We start from the raw sequence: 23978 nt of genomic DNA on the forward strand, positions 1-23978 counted from the left end.
TTTTGGGTAGAGACATGATTTTTTTTCAGAAATTCCTTTAAAACTACTACATACAGAGAACTTTTCTTCACTAAGAAATCGCTCTTGATTTTTACATATTTACAGGGCTTTCTTTAACACAATAATGTGACTGAACATAGACCAATAAGCTTGTAAGATCAATGCTGTCTCTTGCAAAACTGTACCTGAGCTAGTTTTTTTTCTTTATTGAATATATACAGCAGAAATGACAGAAACACCTCTTGATTTATGTATGATATAACGATGACAGTGTTTGCTGCAAAAGAAATGTGAAAATCAAAAATTTACCTAAATGTATGAAATTTTAGGGCATAGTTCTTGACAATAATGACACCTGCTTTGCCACTAGAGACATAGTCAATCTACTGCTGGGTTGAAAGTTCACAGATACATCTTTATATTTTGCAGTGAATTTAGGCTTATCCCTGTTCTCATGCAACAAAACCTCATGCTGCCTATCCCTTCTAAAGACCAGAGCCAAATCTAGGAAAAACATCAGTGATCCTTTATAGAAGAACAACTGTCAGCACTGCGCCTTCTCGCTTTTTTTAAAAAGTGTTCAAGGAAAACCGTGTGAGCATTAGGAATGAGGGTGATTTATTAGCTTTTTTGCACACAGCAATGCAAAGCCTATTTGCAGCACTCCCACCTCCAAGAAGGCTGACTGACAAAACCCTAGTTTAAATCACAGAAGACAACTTCTAATTCTTTATGTTCAGCTGCCCTGCAAGTGCCTGGGGCAGGAATTAGAGGGCTCAGAGATTCCACCTCTTGTGGGCACGGAACAGGGCATGGGAATAGAGCACAAGTGCTAAATATACTGTTCAGTTCATGAACTTCCAGAGGATATGTACTTGGCTTTACCCCAAGATGGGAAAAAAGGGAGGAGGAGAAGAGATCACAGCCCATTTTTGGACTGAGCACAGCCAACTCCTCCCCTCTTAGCCACATATCTACTGTATCACCACATCCAGCCACAGATTTCGGTGTGCAAAATAGGTGAAAGCTATCATCAGGATGAGAGCAAGACAGCTGGTGTGTGGAATTTGGAGTCTATGTTTCATGTTCTGCCTTTTCTGCGTTTTTCTTCACCAAACCACTGCAAAAAGAAAACTGAAGTTTGTGTCATTAGTAAGTAGATAGTTCATGGACAAATGGAATTTCTTCAAAATTTATCACTTACTGCTCTTCTTGTAGTCTACAGTGGGGGACAGGGGGTACATTGTGAATGTTGAGGTGTTCGCTGTATGTTCAAAATCCACTCTTGTATTCTATGAAAAGAGTCCCAAATTTTAAACAAGATTTTGTGATTTTGTCTCCTTTTTGCAGTCCTAGATGAAAGTAACTTTCTGGATTGATAAAGACTGCCTTTTTTACAGCAATAAGAGAGGAATCCAACAGGATTCTTCTTAAATTGTAAAACAGGATTCCATAACTGATTTTAACTGTCTGCAAAATTCTTCTGTGCCATGGAAAAAAACAGTGGATAAAAAAGCAAATCCGTTGTTATTATGTGAAACCCAAACTGGTGTATATTGCATTGAATAAATGACATAGAACCAATGCTGTAAGTTAACGCTATTTGCAAGGATTATAACGTATTTGTATGAGGCCTGAATTTGGTCTGTTATGAGTATTGCACATACACGTAAATCACACATATTTTTGCACTGCAGTTGTTAATTTTATTTATCCCTATTTTGACAACAAAATAAAAAAGCTGGTGGTAAAATTGTAAAATGATATGACACATATATACAGGAATTATGCTGGACGATGTGAGAATTCATTGAATAAATGAAAAATCTTAATTTATCTTTAGATATGTATCTTCTGTCTGAAGCGAAATTTCAGGGCAGGATCAATGTTTTCGTAATAACAGTCTAGCCTGTATTTAGATATTAGATGACACTTTCAGCACCTCTGCTGCCTGCCAACACATGGCTTTTAAGGATAATTTCTGCCAAGAAAGAGTGATTAGCAGCAGTCAGCCACAGGAACTGTATTTAAAGCAATAGTTTGATTTTCTTCCTTCTGGATTCCTAGTTAGTCCTACCAAAATATTGACATTCCAATATTTCTAAAAAATTATGTATACATTTCTATTGGTTTTCTGTCTAACTAATTTTGTGGTCAAAGTTTTATGACCTCTCTAAAATCTATAAAATACTGTGTAGTTTATATAACTTGCAAAAGTTTCTCTGAACTAACTGCTTTCAAATGCGGAGAAAAAAAGCTGTTACAATCGTCTAAATAAATCAGTCAAATATGTATTGTAGCTATCTAGACCCAAGAACGTCATGAATATATTTTGCACCTGTCAGATAGAGTACTCACTGTTGATGCATTTTCCCTGGGACCACACTAATTATAGCCACCATATAAAGCACAGTAACATGAAAGCAATTCCATCTTTTTTATCAGGTGTTTCGCCATGGTGATGATACCCCACAGGAGTTTTTTCCAACTGACAAGCATAAAGAAGTTGCAAGGCAGCAGGGATATGGACAACTTACCAAGGTCTGTTTGCTTACCTGGGCCAATATAGTTAAATATTGGAACATGCTGGTATCTGTTGGCATTTATTTGCTGGAACTTTGTTTTAGTTTGGAGAAAGCCCATATTAGGTTGCCACATACAGATCTCATAGGCCAAAGAACTTGCTAGGAAGCTACAGCTGTGAGCAGTCACTGGTTTCAAATGAGTGGTCCTGTTTGAGTCCAATAGCAGCGTATACTGAGCTGTTCAATTGCAGGCTGCTGTCTTCTGGGAGAAGCCAGTGACCATCACAATTCGCCCGAGACCAAGCACTTAGCCATCAGTAGCATGAAGCAGGGGAAGTGCTCGCAGACCACTCTCCATCTCCCCTGAGCAGGAGTGCTTCCTAGCGCGTGAACTTCATAGCTGAGATCAGTACTGCTAGCAGAAACTTCTCCTGTGCTAGGCTAGGGAGAGCTGATTGAAAGGCCAGCTGTTTTAGTACGGGTATTGGTGGAACTAGGGCAGAACTGAGTATCAGCTAAAGGTAGTAAATAGCAGCAGCTAAGATGACAACTGTAGAGCCCAACTGCAGAAAGTCTTTTTTGAGTTAATTTGGGGGTTAACTGAAACCCGGGTTGTTTTTGCATAACTGTATTAACTGTGTCCTGTTGTGAATGGAGCAGAGGGTGAGCTCCTGTACTACCAGGTTCCAAGGAAATATGAGGAAACTAAGGGGTTTTAACCCTACCCCTGCTTCGCTCTCATAAGCACTACCCACTGTGTCTGTGTCTTCTTCCTTTTCCCTACCCAGATATGTTGTGCGGATGGAAGAAAGCATTAGTCATTTGTTCAGGACTTTCGGGATCAGGCAGCCTCACTGAAGTAGCTTAGATGTACCAGAAGTCTGGAACTGCCAGACACATGGCTATCCTGCAGGCACAGACAGACTGTGAGGTACATGTTTCTCTGATAGGCTGCTGTAGAGTAAGTTTGCTCACACACCTTATACCAGTTGGTCTAGCACAATGCACATGTATTTCTCCCAGGAGAACTAATCATTTGCCACCTCTCCACTGCAATGAGAATAGAATAAGCTGCACAGGGGGTCCTCCTCCGCTCCATGCTTAGGAGGCCATACTGATCTCTGATACAAGGTCAGGCCTGTTTCCACTCACGCCATCTCCCTCAAACAAACAGAGGAGTAATAGCAGCAAAGCTCATTATCAGGTAGGAAGAAACAACAAATGTCTGAAAGGTGGTTAAGACCAGCTTCCTATGCCTTAATTCACCTATGATTCAATCATTACACACACGCACTACGAGAGTGCAGCGCTACATGCTGGCTTGCTCCAGGCCGCATAGGTTCTGGAAGGCTTCAAGACCCAGGCATCAGGATTTAACACATAGTAAAGAAGTTAGGGCAGAAGCCTAGTCCAAGTGTATGCCCCAGGAAACTCCAGACACACAACTCTAGCAATTAAAAGAGGTGATCACATTTATATATTGGGGGACACATTTGGAAAGTACTGACTCTGGATAAAGTTCTGAGTAACCCAGTCTGACTTCACAGCTGACTCTGCTTTGGGCAGGAGGTTGGACTAGAGACCTCCTAAGGCTGTTTTTAACCTGACTTCTCCTACAATCCTATGACTCAAGAAAGCACTTTGGGAAACAACAGATAGTCACTGCTTTTGAGATCCCAATGCAAGCAATGATTACATGAGCAAAGTCAAATATATTGCAATTTAGGCCAGGAAACACCAGCTACAAGTAAGAAGATCACAACATGTAACATTACTGAGACCGTTACAAGGACAATGCATGAAATCTGATGTCATGTGTTTAGAAAACAATTCTGATAAATTGGAAAATGTTCAGTAAAGAGCTACAAAAATCACTTGAGGCTAGAAAACCCATTTCGCTGTGAGAGTAGAGAATTATCATCTATTTAGTTTAACACAGAGATTAAGTGAATTGATTCTGTTTTGTCAATTACTATCTTATTGGGCGTAAGATTTGTGACGGTAGATAATGTGTCATACCAAAAGCATAACAAGATCTAGTGGCTAAAAGCCAGGGACATTCAGACAAGGACTAAGAAGCAAATGTTGCAGACTGAAGATAATAATTAACCACTGGAAGAAAATACTTGAAGGCACAGAGGACTTCCTTTCCCTCAAAGTCCTCTATTGAAGATTTTGTGTCTTCCTGAAAAATAAGTTAAAGCTGTGGCCTTCATAAGGAATCACTTAGTGATATTCCGTGGGAGTGATACCCTGGGCATGTCTTCATGGACAGGTGATTGCTCTGTCTGCTCTCCCAGTTAATTAGCTGTGAGCCATCAATAAAGCAGAAACCAGACAGCCTTGCTGGGGTATCGCTATGCCTGCTTTAAGTCACTCTGCCCCTCAGCCAGGCTTATTAGCTTGAATAAGCACCTACACAGATTTTAGCAGAGCAAAATGCAAAACTGCATCTGTGAGGTAGGTGTATCCCATGCTATCCTCATGGCCCGCTGAGCCCTATGATCATTGAATCTATAGATAACATTTATGGTAAAGCCTACTGTGCTGATAGCATTTGACAGAATTAATAAGCATATTTTAATACAACAATTCTTAAAATGCAGGAATAGGAGGGACCTTTTAAGCAATCAAGTCCACTCTCCTGCCATGGCAGAAAACCACATCATACAGTCCAGGTTCATACATTTAACAAGCTCTGTCCTCAAACTAGTCAGGGATTATTGCTCCCACTACTTTCACTGGAAGATTGATTCTGAACTTCACCCATGATGGTCCTTCCAATTCCAGTCCAAATGTGTTCACGATTAATTTATATTCATTTATTTTAATACCAATATTGCCCTCCAGCTTGATAAGCTTTTTTAAATAAGTTAAACTCCCACACTTCGCTACTCAAGTGCCCAGCACCTTTACCTTCCTTAGAATTCATTCAACAAGTATTCAGGCACTCCAAGGTCAAACATTCCTCCTTTGCCTCTGATGAATGCCCTAGCATCACTACAGATACGCTATTTCGTTATTCACCCCATTTACAGGAGGTCGCAGCTACTTGCACAACAGCCAGAAGTGGAGGGGGCTGTGTCTGCTTGTTCATCAAGATGTGAATTTCAAACACTGATAATGATCTCAGTCTGCATGCAAGGCAGTCTGAATCTGAACATCCTTTCTCTCCTTGTTCTCCAGGGGGTAAAGAAATTAAGTATTAATGAGACTATGTTCACACAGTGTTCATGTTTCACAGCGAAAGCTGGAAAATACTAAAGCTGGAGTTCCAGCACCATAAACACAGCCACTTCGCTGCATTTTCCTCCTGCCTTCTTTCCTCCTTCACTTTAGAAAGGAAATATTTTAAGGTCTTTACCAAAATAATATGAAAGATGATCTCATTTTCTGGTTGTAGGACTGGATACACAGTACACATCCTGAGCTCCTTACACTATTTTGTTATTTCCACAGCTCGGCATACAGAAACAGTACGAACTTGGCCAGTACATGCGGAGAAGATACTCTCATTTCCTGAGTATTGCATACAAGCAGTGTGAGGCAAGTATCGGATCTGGAAGGGAAGATGTTTTTCATGGACGGTAATGGGACTTCCTGGATGCCTGAGGGTCTGAATCTGGCATGCTCTGAGTTCACTCAATACCTACTGAACTCAGTGTGGTTTCAAAGTAGCCCTGAAGCTGTGGCTCCACTTTTGTTCAGGCTGATGGTTTAACCGAAAAGCATGTACTGGGAGCTGTGTATGATGTTGTATATCAAGTTCAGCTCCCTCACCGTTGTAGGGCAGAGTATCTATCTTGCATATCTCTAAGTCTACAAATCCATCTCCAGAGTGGATGCAGCCTTGCTTTCACTTAGGGTCAAGTTGCTCAGTGCATCCCTGTTGTCCCAAACAAGGTGGTGATGAAAGAGAGTTAGCCTGATGTTTTTCAACAGGACTTCCAAAGGGAACTGCCACCATGTTGCAACTCCCTTGCACACCAAATTTATATTCCAAGGTCCTATGCCAGTTTCACTCTAATTCTCTTTCTCACTCACCTTTATATCTCAGGATCCTTCTTTACCATCTTACCTTCTTTACTCCATTTTAATGCCAGCTCCCCCAGAACAGTATCAGTCCTTTTCTTTCCCACTAAGAGCAAAAGCTAACAGGAGGGTACTCTGCCAGTTACGACCATGAATAATTTATTTTCTTTTCTTGCTTCAGATTTACATTCAAAGCACTGATTGTGATCAAACACTTATGAGCGCTGAGGCAAGTCTTGCTGGGCTGTACCCACTGACACAGAGTCAGATTTGGAACCCCAAAATCCTTTGGCAGCCAATTCCAGTTCACACGGTGCCACTGTCACATGATAATGTGAGTACAAACTAGGAGCATTTGCTTTTTCTTAGTCATTAGTAAAATATCTAAGATATGACATGTGAGATGAAGGGGAAGGATAAAAGTGATGAAAAGTACATTAAGTTACAAGCATTATGCAGAAAGGACTAATAAGCTGAGTAGAAATATTGTCAGGAGTTTCCAAATGAACAGACTTACTAACTCCAGAGACCTGGAGTTAATGAAAATAGAAGAAACAAAAAAGTCTCAAGACCAGAAAAAAAATTAACCTATGATGTATGAGTAACAGATAGTAACAGATGTAGTAACAGATTAACCCTATACATGGTGTTATCACAAAAATGATTTTCTCCATGTGAGAAAAGGAAATATACCTATTCTCACTAGTGCCTCAGCTTTTTTTAGTCCCTGGGCAACAGAAAAGGCAAGAGAATCATTTTGTGATTCTCAATACAATAAGAATTGAGACACAGGATTATTCTTCATGCACTTTGTGGATTAGTGGAAAAAATAAAAGGGGAAAGGAAAGAGGACTCAGAGTTTTAAGAGCATGAGTTCACAGGGCAATGTATTAATTTATCTCCCTTTCTCTACTCCCCACCTTGGAGCTGTAAGGACTTGTGTGGACACCAGCTCTGTAGGTGGCATATAGCTGTCCTAATGGGGAAAACTGGGCAGATGAGTGGTACAGGAGTTCCCCATTTGTGGAAAAGCTATAGCAAAAAGCTAGGAAGATCAGGGTACAGTGTCAGTCCAAGTTTGGGAGAGGAGGACAGCATATGTGATGTGAGATAGATTGTGTGAGCTTACAAGTCTAATTAACAGAGTCTGCAGTAGGGGTGACAGGTTAAGTAGGGACATGGAGCAATAGTTCTCATCTGGGAGTGATGAAAGCATGAAGGAGGATACGGATATACATGTCTTCCTATGCATGCACACAGTCTGGCATAGAGTCAGGATCTGCTTCTGATAGTGTCACAGATGGTGGTATCCAAGCAAACAGTCAAGAATACCTGGCTGGTATCAACACCACTATCAAATTCAGCAAGCAGCTGCTGTACCTTCTTCACATCTAGGGGAATAAGTAAGTTTATTCAAACAGATCATAAAGCCATAAACAAATATGTGTTTTTCCTACCTTTTCCCATTATTTGTATTGTAACTCTATTCACCTTAATCAGAAATACATGGTAAGCTTGAGACCACAAGTATCTTTTCAACCAAAAAAAGTGTACATCAGATATTGGTAAAGTCATGCCTGTTCATGAACCTACGCTTAGAATTCAGGAATAGCTCTCTACCTTCTCAAGTAGATAGATTATCTTTCTAAAAAGATTGAGGAACTGCTGTGAAGCTTTCGCAGCTAATTATCCTTTCCAGACTTTCAAGTTCTTTTTAAAGCTATTCTTTTAACTGTGGGGCTATGTATAGAGAGCTTTATTAATGGAAAAGGAACAAAAAGCACATTAGAGAAAAGCACTAAGAAAATCTGTTTCAAATTTTGTTTAAAAGTATGTTCAAAATTTAATGCAAAAAAGTTCAAATAAGAGTAAACTCAGATTATCTCAGATAAAGGAATTTACAAATTCTTAAATCATTCCACTCACGTAACCTTTAACCTATGGAAAATCTTACCTCAATTAAGATTTTCAAATGTTCCAAATGGAAGACAAAATTGAGTCATAAAAATTTAACGAGTTTCTATGATGAGCTGAACTAACTGGAGCCATGGTTAAATCCACTTACTACAGCTGAATATGCACAAAGTCTCCTATTGTAGTCCAGCTGTTGCATAGTAATTTGTTGCAAAAAGCTGACCGTGTGTTTAAAGAAAGACTGAACACAATTAGTGACAGCATCCCTGAGGAAGCCAAGTACAAAGTAGTACGTGAGGGCTTGTGTTAGTCTTCTGTCCAGGGATGAATTTCATCTTGTGTGAACAAATCCTTTGAACTACTGCAGCTAATACCGCTCTGAACATTGAAAGATTCTTCTGTAGCTGGTCATCAGTATGGACTCTTATGGTCCTGAAGGTGAATATCCTTGAAGATGACACCCCTATATTATTTTTCAGCTTGTCCTAATGAGTGCAGCCAATCGGAACTACAACCCCACAAGGACATATTAAATTGCAGAACAAGAAATGCCTTGCCTAACTGATGTTTTGCAATTTCATTTCAGTTGCTATACTTACCTTTCTCACATTGCCCAAAATACAACCAGCTTCTGAGAGAAACCTTTGCAACAAGGGATTTCCAAAGGCAGCTCAAGCACTACAAGGTAAAGTATTTTTGATTATGGAAATCTTATAATTACAATGTACCACTCCTGGCAACATTATCCAATAGATAGACCCCAAAAATGGCAGTCAATATTGTCCTTCTAAATGTCTAACCTTCATAGTGGATGTAGGCAACACACCAAAAAAAAAACCATTTACAACATTATAGAGCCAGCTGGACTGAGCTATCCCTATCAATTGAAAATTGCATTCATAGAAAGGATAAGTTATTGACTACCTTGTAAAAACCACTCCACCTACCTTCTAGACGAGCAGACATTTACAAAACAAAAACTCAGATCAAATCAGTGTCCCACTCCAATCCCTCTGTTTCTGTTTAGTGTTATGTTAGCAACTCCTTCTCTGACACCTCTGTCCACATTACTCTCTGCTAGTTCAGATTCCTCTTCTCCCATAAAACTCTCATGCCTCAGTTCCCTAGATTTTGCCTCCATAGTATATCCCATCCTTTCTCTCTCCACCACCAAACACTTTCCCATGACTACATAATCACTTGTGTAGTCTACTGCAATTTTCTTCTTCACAGGTTTATTCAAATGGCACTATCAAACTCATCTGTCTTTCTGCTATCTTTAACAACTTACACATCTCTGCCATCTATCACTGGCTCTGCATCTGGGTGTTACACTCAAGCTAATCACAATTCCTGTTTTACCCAGTTTATGTAGTGCCTCTCTTCTGCTCAGTACCAATATCGGACTGATTCTGTTTATCACTGTCCTTTTAAGCACTTCTTGGCTTTCTGCCAGACTTCCTCATATATCTGGATCCCCTCTACTCTACTCCATCCTGAATATTCCTACCACACAGTTCCCCCATACTTTGAATCTGAACTCAGATCACCATCCTTCTCTAGATAGAATAGGCCAAATTCTCTTAACAGCACAAAAGAAAACCTTGATCTCTATGAAAAGAAAAGCTAGTGCCTATATCAGGCATAAAACAGCATCTTTAAGCTTTCTTGATGGAAGCATCCTATCAAATATCATAATTTCCCCATGAAGGGTTATGTGATATTAGGAATCTAGATTACTAAATTCATGACGTTCTGTAGGACTGAATCTACCATGAGTGGTGAAGCCATGAACTTGGCAACTCAAGAACAGGACAGACACAGGGAAAAGGTCAGCTAGGCTGTTTTGGGGAGGGACAGGCCAACGAGAAACATGTACCAGAATGCTAAATGGCTGGAGGTATGAGCGGGAATGAAGACATACTTTCATAGCCAAAGAGGCAGGATGGCTGTTAGGGCTAGAAACCGGGATAAAAGCAAGTTTTCATAAGCGCTTTAAGAGCTTTTGTGCAAGCATTCATTTGGTGTCTGCCAGATTGTTATGAGAACAGGGCATGAGGGAAGGAAGAGCATCCACCTGAACAGGCACTGACTGGCTGCCTGTGAATATCACTAGGCAAAAGTTCATTGCTCGGCAACATAAGTGCAAAGACTCTCTTTTTTCTAAAAAATGCTACGTCCCACTATCGCAGTGGGCAGGAATGACATAAAAAGGCCCTGTGTCCAATGTACGAGTTTGGGGGTTTTTTGTCTTCCAGCCATTTCTCAAGTTTTTAGCCGCTCATGCTGGATACCCATTGAAGAAGCTGAACACTGAAAGAATTCAGAAGCTCTCCGACACTTTACAATATGAGGTAAATAATATAAAGAAAATCCTTCAGTCTGATAGAAATACTCACACTTTCTCAAAATCAGTTTTATCTCTTATTTCTGTGGTTTGTAAGACATCAAAAGAGGGTAAGTCTGTGATTCCTATTTTTTTGTGGACCACAGATGGCTTTCTGAAAATCCTGTACACATACCATGATTTTGTGAACCTGCTGTGGGCTGTCCATCACTACAAGAAGGGCAAACCACAGCCTACTAAATCCAGCATCCTGTCAGTGACTGCATATTGAAACTTAGGAAAAAGCAAATTGGGTAAACTTGTCTTGTTACTCTTCCAAACCCCATCACAGAGATATAGAGGAGTAAAACACGTTGTTGACAAAGAAACATAATCATCCCTCTACAAAAAAATTTATGCCCAAGTTGCGTAAACATGAAAAGTCATTATCCGCATTTGCACATAGTAGACACAGGATTTTCAGGAATTAAGAAGCCCTTGGCATGACATAAAAGGATGTTTGCACAAGGTTGGAAGGCTATTCTAAGCACACAGACTGGGCATATCACAGAGAAACATGGATTTTACAACAACAAGGTACTGTGATGCTTAACTTTCATGTATCTCCGTCCTCCAGTGCTGAATTAGGTTATCAGAGGCCTTACTCATTCCTTGATGAAAAGTCTGGTAACTCTGACTGGGATATGTAAATATCCTAAATGGCCTTAATTTAGCAACAAGCCCTACTTCAGGTCACTTTAAAGTCCAAATTTACCTTGATTGAAGCAAGCCAAAATTGTAGGGTCTCATGTTAAAAATGCTTTTCATATGGTTGCAGGCAGCACTTGCTACAACCACCTGACAACATACTTATTTGTAAACTCAATATTGACAATCTATTGACAATAAATCCCCTAAAAAAATGAGGCAGTTTTAAGGTGGATTTCACAAGCAACATGCAATACTTGGGTGCGATACTAACAAGCTTACCTTCTGTCTTGCAGTTTCTGCAAAGGTCCAGCTTTGGTCAATCCAGTCTTGAATGGAATGTTATCCAGGGTCTTAAGTTAAATGAAGTCTTAATATGTTGGGGCACCTCACTGCCATTTCGGTGAGGTCACCCTTCCATACTGTCCAAATGCAGGACAGCTCAAGACTACGGGTTTTTACTGCAAATGTTATAATATACTGAGAGAAAAATTCATCTCATCAGCGAAGTGTACAAAATTGTCAGCTGCCATCAGGGAGCTATCTAAATGCTGGAAGACAAAACCAGTTAGTTGAGTTGTTTCCTCCAGTGTTAGATTTGATGAGCCTTGGTCTTTCATACTACTCAGTGGAGATTCTGGAGGTATCAGTTAGGACATCTGCCACAAAAAAACACTCTTACCTTTACAAGCATACAAAAAGAGCCTTCCCATGTAGTTGCTTCAAACATGAAGCTACAGAAGGGTTCATCTCTCTGTATTAGTTATTACTGGCTAAGTGCCATCTGACTTTCAGATAACTTGGAGACTGAGGTGCTCTCTTGCCTACAGCACTGTCTTAAATAGCATGCAAGTAGCCAGCTCTTTTCTCAAGACATAAATCAGATTTGTCAAATGAAAAAGTAACACATTGTGACCTGAGCTGGTTTAACCTGACATGTTCTATTGTTTCACTTACTTAAACAAACCTTGTGGTGAAGTAGTTGGCCTTTTCTTTAGTATTCATTGTTATGAGAATGCTCTCACTGCTGAGCTCAGTCCAATGGCCCACATTTAAACAGGTTACACTGAACTAGAGGAAAGATAAGGGTTTTGTTTAAACAGGAGTTCAGTGCAGTGCAAACAAGCAGTTTTGGGCATGTCTTTCTTTCTTTTGCATAGTTGTAACTATCAACATATCCTATGCTGCTTCCCTAAAGATAAACTAATCTGTTGCACTTTTGTTTGAAGACTGAGTCAGAATCCAATAGAGCTGGTGTAAACAGATATGAATTCCATCTATATATCTAATCCCTATGCATATACTCCAGTACATTCAAATTGCAGCTATACATATTCCTGCTTGATCCATGGATCTTATCTTCCTCATTTCTCAAAGGTGCTGACCCTTAAAATCCTGACATTTATATAGGATTTCATTAAGTAAAGATTTCAGGATATAGTCCAGTAGAAGACTGAAGAATAAAGAGTCAGAAGACATTTGCAACTGACAGTTGAATCAGCAATTGGCATAAATAGTCACTTTTTTGCACAATAGTTTTTAATATTGTATTTCCTCTTCTGTTGAACACTGCTCTTCAAATTTGCTTTAAGCAATGTAATGCTATGAGAATTACACATGACATGTGTAATGAAAAATACAGTCATTATTTTATTATAAAATGAAGAGAAACTTTTATTTGAGTGAAAATTTCAGAATTTGTTCTGACAAGCACTATGTGCCAAAATAAACAACAGCCAGGAGTAGGAATCAGTAAGAAAATCACCATGTTTTCTTTCTTCACTGTAGGATATTAACAATTACACTTTACCTGTCTGGGCTACTCATGGTGTCAGGACCAAGCTGATAAAGCTCTCAGAATTGTTATTACAGGCGGAATTTGGGTTTCACAAACAAATACAAAAATCACGTTTACAGGGAGGTAAGCTGAATTCTTACACCATTTAAAATCAAGAATACAGTGAGAGAGCAGAAAATGAAGGGTGTATAATGAACATTGCCACTGCTTCCATAGTAGAACTATAAAAGATGTCATGACGTGGATATTGATGATCAACACTGAAAGATTTTGATTAATGGGAAGAGAGATGGCACTGACTCATGGATATCCTAATTCAACATTATAAAGGAGGTATCATTTTGATTACACTGTGTAAGAAATCCAGAAGTAATATGAAAATTCTCATCGGAATGAATAAAGTCTGAATTTAATGTAAGCCACCATGTATAACTTACAAAATATTAATTGTAATAAACTGTAGCATGGTAACATTGTTGCCCTAGAGTTTTATATTCCATTGCTGAGAGTACTAAAAAGAGAGTATTAAACTGTTTCTAAGATTTATTCTGCTCAGCAGATAGTAGCTGAAATTCATGAATTTAAAATAGTTTATACTCTTTTATTCACTCATTCATGCTTCACTCATCCACTGTCATCCTTTTGGCCTAATTTTGGTTTATACGGCTGTGTTTAATCAGGTTCTGTAAGCCACAAGGACAAATCACAAATAAGCCCTGATTAATTTGTTTGCTTTTTTTGGAGCTCCAAGACATACAAAACTAAGTGCAAAGTTCAAACCTCCATTCTTGTTTCACTATTAATTGCTGTTAAAAAATCTGCCAGTAATGGAAGACAGTAAGTGTGTTTAATTCTGCTAACAGTGCAGTCCTCATTTTAGGATTTTTCTTCATGGAAGATTCCAACTTTATGTTAAGATATTAGCATTGACATTGATTTAATTCATACAGTTTGTCTTACAATTTTTCAACAGTTGACTTTAACAAACTACAGACAACCGTATGATTTATGAAGGCACATAGTTCAAAGAATTTTTTCTTTCTGTGTCTCTGAAAATCAATGGAGTTACACCAGAAAGAGGGTAATATTCATTACTCTCTTGCATAGTCCTGGTGGCACAGAGCAGCTGTGAAGGCATTGTTTAACACTCCTGAGACTACTAGGGATTCCCAAGATATGCTACAGGGAACCAGAATCTGGGCCACTGTTCATATAAAAGATAGTATCAGTCTTACTAGGGCACTACGTGCAAATTAGCTATAAACTGAATTTAGTAAATCTGGTGCGTTTAAAGATTACCTTGTATTAGGATGTTAACAAATGATACAAATGCTAACACAAGCGTCTCTTTCAATCATTGTCATTGCTCCCCAATTTTCTTTCAGGTATTCTTTTAAAAAATATTCTAAAACATATCGCAGATGCTAGAAAGCCTTCAAACCAGCAAAAGATGATTATGTATTCTGCGGTGAGTCTTTTATCTTGTTTTTATGTTATCTTTTTGCAATTATTAAATGCAGTGAAAGACATGGAACTTCATTTCCTGCTTGAAATACAGCCGCAAGCATTTGGTTTTGGTTAATCTTAAATATCAGTGGATTATTTTCATTTCCTTAATGAACAGATACTACTTTGTAACATGCAGCATTCCATTTTTCACTTGATATTGTGGCTTATTTCATTGCAATACTGTTTTGATTGAGCAGAGATCTCAAATAGCAAGCCTCAGGTTTTATTGAACTTGTATCACACAGATGATTTAGAAACAAACCTCCTGCTTCCTGCATCTTTATCAGAGGATAAAGAAAAAATTGAGATAGATTTAGTTATTTGGAAGATGTTATGAAGGCAGTTTCTAAATTGTGACTTTCTATTTTTGTTTAGAATGTGCACACTCTCTCACTGGAAAAGGAAATTTCTAGATTGCTCTTAGAAAAAAGTCCCTATGTCTAAATCGCAGTTAGGTCATGACCTGTCACATGCAATATCAGCCAGAGAGTTTTCTGATCTCATCTCAAATGCTGTTTACTTGACATGCAAAACCACAGGCTCTTATTAAAAAAAGTTTTCACAGCTCCTACTGACTTTGATAAGAACTGCACGTACCTATGGCTTCTTAAATTTTTACACAAATATATACTTTATACATTCATCTTTTCAGTTTGTACATCCAATAAGGATAGTATTTGGTCAATACTGCAGACAGCAGAGGGCAAGAATTAATGAAGTCACACAAGTAATGTTAAGTGTACAGATAATGTGCTGGACATTTTAAACAATAGCTATATGAAGTCATTTTCAATAAGCCTTTAATTGAAAGGTTTCTTGTATTTACAGCATGCAGCCACTATTGTTGCTTTACAGACGGCACTCAATGTCTTCAGTGGGAAACTGCCTCCTTACAGTGCCTGTCATTTTTTTGAACTTTACCAGGAAAAAAATGGGCAAGTATCTGGAAAAAGCTGTACTGAAAAGCATGAAAAGCATGTACTTTTTCTAAAAAGCAATTTACTGATATCCCAGACTGATTAAACTGGATACACAAGGTTCACTGCACAGAAAAAGATTATAGACTGATTTTAATTATTGTAATTGGAGTCAATTTAGTACTTACTGAAAGTAGCAGAATCACAGCACCACAGCCTGAAATCCCTCTATATATTGCTTCGTTACAGTTATGAGAGGTTTTACTCAGCTTTGTTTATCTATTTAACTCTTTGACTCTCTACCAAGATGACAAGCCACATGCGAATTGGTACTGACCATCTATTGGTTAAAAAGATCTTTTCAGTGTACTCATGAGGTTATTAATAGCAAGGCAAATAAGCTTCATCCCTAAGTACAATGACTGCAAAACAAAAGTGTGTTCTGTGTGGTTCTGCATTCCTAACTGTTTTCTTTACCTTTGTGTATTTTGAATCAGGCAATACACCATAGAAATGTACTATCGGAATAATTCTTTGAGAGATCCTCACCCACTCACCCTTCCTGGCTGCAAATTTCGCTGTCCACTAGAGAGATTTACTCAGTTGGTCTCGCCAGTCCTAGTACACCATTGGACAAGAGAATGTAGGATTAAGACATAAAAAAAGGTAAGTTAAATGCTTTGAGCACACGTACTCAAAAGTAAAGTCAGGATTACACCTTTCCCTGCCAAGGGATCATCTGAAGTAATGATCTTTCTCAGAAGGGTCTGATCTAAAATGAAAAGAAATCCAAATCCAATAAGACAGAATTATATCTGTAACCATAAGTTTCTGGTGAAATGGAATCAAAGCTTACATGGCTGATTACACTTCAGGATACTCCTTTTTTTATTTTTTATTTTTTAGCACAGTCTAAAAGAACCTTCAGTTACTGAGGAAGCAGATCCCAATGGACTGAATTATGTTAATGCATCTTATCTTCTCTAACTGTAGAGTATTTGTCCAATCTGATGAACAATATTATGCATTCCTTTGATTTTAGGGAATATTCAGCGTTCAAAACAGATTAATATTAATAGTATACCAGACTGTACTTCCCATAATATCAAATGTATGCAGAGACACATTAGCAACACTAATACATTCCCCAGTAGGATGTTTACATTTCCAAACAAGGATTTCTAATTTTCCATTTGACCACTGATGATATCTATATTTGCAGAAGGCAGGAAAATGAAGGCAGAGAATTACATTGTTTTTCTTGTATCTAGTTCTATATTCCTTCAAGATAACAAAGAACAAACAGGCCCCAGGATATTAGATCTCCTCCTTCACAGAGAAAACCATGTAACTAACCAAGTAAATAAACAAAAAAAAATCCTCAACCTTATAATCAAAATTTGCCATTAATGAAGACCCAATTGTTTAGCCTTCAGGTTCAGCACATGGACTACACATTGCTTAGATTCTCAAATTTTGCTAAAGTAAAAGTCAGATGGAGTCAAGCCTCTTACATCAAGTCTAGCATCACTACATGACTGCTTTCTCTAGTAATACTGAATGCACAAAAAGTGTATGGATCATGTAAGAGATTATACCACAACTGACTCTCCAACTAGAATATTTGCCATATCGTCATATCAAAATTTGTCAGTTTCCCCTATTTTATGCTGGGTGAAAATGGTTCTGTCTCGGTAACTGTAGGGGCCGGATCCCAACTTTGGGGCTCATAACTCTTCTTGCAGGCAGAGATTTTAAATTCTCTGTTGTGCACATGAATGGCACCCAGAAAAAGGCGGGAATCTGGGCACACTGCTGCACAGCCTGCACAGTGCAGCAGGCTATCAGCTGGACTGTACTGCGCTAGATCACAGCGAACAATAACGTAACACATTACCAATTCTGAGTGAATGCATATAGACTGGATCAATTGATCTCTTAACAGCAGGAAGCTAAACCAAGCTATAGAGGAACACAAAGAGTTTACAGGTCACATTCACATCTAATATACACAACTGCAACATCACTGATTTCATCAGGTTCCGGCTTTGTCAAAAAACATCTCAAATATTGTCTTTTGTTAATGCATATGTCAATATTTTGAATGATTATACATGCATCAGAGCATTTGATAACTAGAAGCCCATAAACATGATTTTTTTGGAATGAAATCTAGGAGCTAAGCTCAAATATTTACCTCACATAGCTATTCTGCATGAAGACACCCTTTCTGAAATAGATTTGTTCCACAAGATGCTTAATTGAAGGGTCATGGACATTACTTACAGCTTCAGTATAGGGAAAAGCATGGGATTAGGGAAGTTCTGCTTCTACAGGTCACACAAAACAATAGGAGTAGAAGTGCAGTACAATTTAGAGCCAAGTTCCTCCAGACAATGATGAGTACAGTGTGGGACATAGGAAAGGATGACAACTCAGCATCCTTGAGAAGGAGAGAGAACATTTCTCTGCACTCTCTTGGCTGCTCAGGAAGGTTTCATGGTGGCTCTGCTCACCATTTCAACAGGATTTTCATACTTCAGCCTCAATGGGAGCAAATTTGTCAACTCTTTTGTCCTCGTCTGACCTACCCATTTGTTCAGGTACCCACTTGTTCAGGTCAAATTAATAAATTTGCCATGCTTTCTGAGAATGAGGCCATGTGCTAAGAGTGAATCTCTCTATTTGTCTTACCTTTAGGTGTTCTCTCCAAGACCTTCAGGGTGATTAGCTTTATGAAGCAATTCCTCCCACACTGTAATGTGACTGCAGCCCATCTAAGTTTTCTCATTAGCTTCCATCTGCATGACCAACAGCATCCTGATCTCTATCAGAAGAAAACATTCCTTAGTACAACAGACTAAAACTATAGCAAGTGGTGCCTTATCCTTCGTGAATGTTATCTTTATTTTACCAAATGGTGAAACCCAAGTGCAATATGAAACCACAATAATTTTTCAAGATCTTTTAGTTTCCACGTGACTTTGGCAGGACTAGTTCAAGAACATAATTTTGGTTACAGTCTTTTCAAGAGTTGTAGCCTTAATTTACAGCAAAATTTGAAAATATCTCTGAGGGAGTATTGCCCACTTCTTAAGAATAAGATAAGAATTTCCAGAAGTGGTGAGGGAACCAGTTTTATGTCCACAGAAGGAGTCATTCGAGTGTCCTCCTACTTTATTTTATTCAAGAAATAATGAAAGATTTTACACAAACAGATCCCAGAAACTACAAAAATGAGGGTAACAGTTGTTTACTTAGGGAAGGGATGTTTTTCATTTTTTTCTCTCTTTCACATACATACACAAATATCCCACCTTCATACAGAATCAAGGTGAGAGTTATGGACAAAATGTACTGTGGCTCCTGACTTCAAAGAAGCCTACACTCAGCCAGTCTGGCTAGTCTAAAGGCCTTGCTGGCAATTGGCTGAGCTGACAAGGCTTCTGGAGGCTAAGGCATTCTACCTCTTCCCAAAAAGACAGCAAGGCACAGTGTCAATTCTGAAAGAAAAATCATCTGTGGTTTCAAACATTGTCTCAAATACCTTCCTTTTGTTACCTTGATCATATACTATGATCTGATCATATATAGTAAAGTCTGTGCTTCAGAAAAGTCTGTCAGTCCATGCTGTTCCTGACATTAACAACAAAGAATATCCCACTGACACCACAAAATAAAAACTCCACAGAGTTACAAGCTAGTTAAAACATGCAGAACATACTGAGCAATCCTTCGCTAGTTATGTTTTCTAATATTCCTATTGCAGAAATAATTCCTGTTGTTACTCCCAAGGCTGGATCAGAAACATCAGATGCAACTAACTTCTGGAAAGAGTGGACATTTCTTTGTTTGAAGAACCAGGCTTTTTTATTTTTTATTCTCTCATAGTGAGTAAGCTACCTTTTCAGCAGGAGCTTTGTCAACAGCCTTGTTATCTGCAGGTCATTTTGAAGAGAACCAGAGTATATGATGAGATGCAGAAACTTTGATATCCTAGACTCCTTTCCTTGCACTGGGCTTTGAAAAAAGCAGCTTAGCCTAGGAACTGTATATTCCTTTTTAGAACTACAGCATAAGCAGATAACTGCTACCCCACGAGCTATAAAAGGTCCCCCAAAATTAAAATTTTTCCTCCAGCAAGAATCTAGGTTTCAGAATTTTCATTGTAAAAGCCCATTCTCTTCTCAGCAGGGCCCAAGCAACAATTCCTTTGCTTCCAATGCCAGCAAGGAGTTAAACACAGTTCACAGCAAGAACAGCTTCACAGCAAAGAGGTTGAAAAATGTAAATAAAAGTAAATGATTCCCTCTAGTGAAAAAATGCAACCTCTTTTACCACAGCAGCCAATCAAAGGAAAAAAATGTTTTCTCACAGCCAGGTCTAGTTTCTTCCTAATGCAAAGGTGAGCTTCGTCTTTCCACAAGCTTATTTTTTCCAATGTTACCTTAATGTCCATAATGGCCATCAACAGAAGCATTTCCCAGATCTTGCAGCCCTCACAGGAGAAATAGTGTAACCTCTTTAAATGACTTATCTCAAAACCACACAATTTATCAGTCACACCTCCTTTAACAACAAGGAATAAAAAAATTGTTAAAAGAAAGCAAATACAGATGAAAATGTAATACTCCATAAGAAGATTTACAGCCTTGGCTGCAGAAAGCAAACTTCTGGGCATCCTCTCTTCTATTCTGAACCTCTTCCTATTTCTCCTATTTCTGAATCAATGTCAGCTTGAGTTGCTTCTAATGTTTTGTTTGCCAGATATTTGAAGCTGGAAGTTCAAGAGCTGTAAAGCTGGTCTTTCTCTTTTCCCATCAAAGGCAGGGCTTTCTGCTGGTTTCCTAAACCCGAGAAGGCTCACACACAGAATGCAAGATCCCCATGCTTTCCCTTAGCCTCCAGTTCCCAGTCCTTCCTCTTGTTCCTAACCTGAATCAGTCTCTCAAGGTTTTTCAGAACCATGTGAAGACTCTCTTGCCTCACAGCTTCCTCCGACATGGAGGATCATGGAACAGGAGCCTGGCTCCAGCGCTTCACTTTAGCTATGGATGTGCAACCTAGCTGAGCCCACTACTCAGAGAACACCATTAGAAGGTCCCTCTTTTCCATCACACTGTCAGATCATATTTTCTTCCCTGCTACATGACTCAGTGAACATACCTTGGGGGGTTTGATTTCTGGTGTAGTAAAATTAATTTCAAATGTGTTTCCAAATTATTTTATTACCCTTGTCCCTATTCAACAGAACCTCCATCACATACATTCTTTACAATGCTTTTCACTCTTTAGATGACCACTTCAGGAACACAGAAAGGAATACTTTCTGTATACCTTGCACACTCCAAGGAAAGATAAACATCAGTGTTGTGAAGGCTGAAACATCAGGCCCAGATCTTGTTGTATGAATACATATTGGGGATGTAAACGAATGGATAATATTAGCAAAGCTCTTCAGGTTTTCTGCTACTGCACCAGCAGACATCATTTGAAAAATCTGTCCCTTAGTCTTTTGCAGATTCGAAATCATAAACAATTTTCTCTTTTTTTCTTCTCTTAGAAAAGAAATAAGTAAGCAATAACAGTTCAGCTTGGAGTTATTTAGAATGGAAAGAAAATTAAACTTTTTCAAATATCATGTTTCAATGGCAGGATCACATGAAAATGAAACTCCTTTCTTTCACAAACAATGCATAGGGAGTCAAGCCGTATATTAACAAAGGCATATGTAATACCTGAACAGTCACAAATGCTGTATTTTAAGTGACAGGTTCTCTATGATGTTCACTGTTTTTCCCGTCATACACAGATCCAATGTCAGCAAGATGGGGAATGGGCAACAACAGGAGTTTGATGCTGCCTGGGCAATGTGGCACTGGCCTGGCCAGACTATGATTTTGTTCTTTTCCCCTTCTCCTTTTCTGTTTGGGTTATTTACAGAGCTCAGTGATTGCATAAATAAACAAATAAATAAGGCTGCAGAAGAAAAATCTGATGTTATTTTCACAAAATTATCCACAAGTATGGGTCAAATTCATTGAATGATTTTGATTTGTTTCACAGGAGTGATGTAAGTAGGAGTTCCTTCTTTCTACTCAGTGCTTAAGGCACTCATCCAAAATGTGGCAGATATAAGTTCAAATCCTTCCTTTGCCAAAGCTGCAGATTCATAACCGGTCACCAGCAGAAGCAAGTTAACCCTCCAAGTGTTATAGATGAATGCTTCCAACCATCCACACTACCTAAAATTGGGTGAAAGTGGAAGATCCAGCATAGGCCTGTGACCCAGCCCTTTGCTTTTTACCATATGTGCTTGGAAATTGAAGGAAATGTATCATTTTGTTTAACCAAACCAATATTTTTCTTTTCTTTCCCCTTTTTGGCTCAAAAATTTGAATAAAATAATTGCTAATTAATCCAAAACAGTTTAAGTGAATTAATCCAAAACAGTTTAAGTGCTGAATTACAACACTGGTCAATGGCAGTACCTGAGCTCTTTCTCCATGTGAGCAGCCTGGGCTATGAGTGCAGGCAGCAGTTTCATCTCCAGCTGCTTTGACTGCCATGGCTTCCATGCTTTCACAGTGTGTAGGTTGTCCTCCACCATGGGCACTTACCTAAAGCAAACATTGTGTACATTAGGGAGTGGGTTTTTTGCAACGAGTCCACTTCAAAACCAATCTAGATATGCTTCAGCATGCCTCCAAAATATATAGATGCTCTAAAAATGGGCAATTGTATTTAAGCTAATTCCACTTAATGCCATATCTTAATAATAATAACATACCCATCGAATAAGCAAATAAGCACCATACCCACCAAATAAGCATAAAGATTATCTAAATTGTTTAAGTCCATTTACATAGACATATTTTTTATTTTGAAGCAACTTTTCCTAAAAAGGGTAAGGATGATACTGTTGCAGAGTATAGTAAGTTTATAACTCTTAAAAGCACAGTAGAAATGGAAGTCTGCTCATATCCCAGCTTAGAATGAACATACAAGACCAGTAAGGTAGGAGACTTCCAAACACAATACATGCAATCAACATACATACAGATTACTTACAAGATACTTACAGGATCCTGTTATAACCACTATGGCACATGAATGGAGGCATCCTTCCATTTTGGAATGCATAGGGATTTATGTAAAGTACTGTATTGCCTATTCCTCAGTGATTTTTGCCATTAAAAAAATCTCTGTGCCAAAGGGAAGAATGAAGCCACAGAAACCAAAACTATTTATCATATGCTTGGTGTTGGGTGGAAATCTCAGTTTTTAAGATGTCAGCAAAATTATTCTATAAAATGCAGTTGTTATGTACTTTCAAACATGGCTGAAAGTATAACTCCTGAAGGATGCTGTCCACCTTAACAAAAAAATTGAGTTCATGTCTAAAGTGAAGGTTACTAAGAAGGTTCCATAACAATATTATAATAATGTGATTCCCAAGCTACGGTGTGCATACCTTCATTAGTCATGATTGCTCATCACAGAGCCACAATGAAAGAGTAAACTTTATATTAACTCATCAGTTATGAATTTCATGGTAAGGGCTTAGGAAGGTGCAGAAAAAATTCTTAGAGCCAACAGGGATTCCTTGATCCCAAAAGCTTGGGAACCACTGATCTAAAAACCATACAGGTTAATAAAGTATGGTATCCTTTCTTGATTCTTGATGCATATTAAAGTATTCTAAAGAAGGTATACTTTTATACCTGTACTCTTAAATTTTAGAGGAAGATGATCATCTTACATTTCTTTTCAGAAGGACAAAGTATTATATATTTATAAAGTATAAATGACTCTCTTGCATCTTCTGCATAGTGACCATCACATTAAGAGACACCAAAAGGGAGGATGAGGAAACAACAGCAGAGGAAGAAAGAACTTCAAGTGAGTGCTGAAAAAATAACTGGGCACAGTTTTACCAGAAAGATGGAGCAATTGGGGATCTGTGGTCCTCCTCCCTTTCATCAGAGGATATGGATACACAAGGTCATTCACACAACAGAGTAGCCCTTGAGACTTAGTGGGGTTTTGGGCCCTAGAAAAAGAATTGCTCATAAATGATAAAACACCTACTGTGGAGGACACTATTGCAGATAGCTTGACAGAAGCCCCCGAGACAGGTTTGGGTATGATGGGAATGGGATGACTGAGACAATTCTCAGAAGATCCTAAGTTTTATCATCTAGGGCACTATATTTATGGTTCTCTGCAAACTGCAATTCATTCATCCA

General features: G+C 38.6%; 1 protein-coding gene across 1 annotated transcript; it reads left to right on the forward strand.

Moving 5' to 3' along the window:
* Window positions 1-1038: 1038 nt before the first annotated feature.
* LOC112979655 (prostatic acid phosphatase-like) lies at window positions 1039-22091 on the forward strand. The gene is made up of 11 exons (XM_064506404.1): window positions 1039-1152; window positions 2446-2541; window positions 5985-6071; window positions 6739-6891; window positions 9058-9156; window positions 10730-10825; window positions 13294-13426; window positions 14689-14771; window positions 15641-15747; window positions 16227-16395; window positions 21796-22091. Exons 1-10 carry the CDS (start codon window positions 1039-1041, stop codon window positions 16387-16389), a joined length of 1131 nt encoding a protein of 376 aa, XP_064362474.1. The 3' UTR covers window positions 16390-16395; window positions 21796-22091.
* Window positions 22092-23978: the final 1887 nt, after the last annotated feature.

The sequence above is a fragment of the Dromaius novaehollandiae genome, chromosome 2, assembly GCF_036370855.1.
Source record: "Dromaius novaehollandiae isolate bDroNov1 chromosome 2, bDroNov1.hap1, whole genome shotgun sequence".
NCBI classification, from domain to species: Eukaryota; Metazoa; Chordata; class Aves; order Casuariiformes; family Dromaiidae; genus Dromaius; species Dromaius novaehollandiae.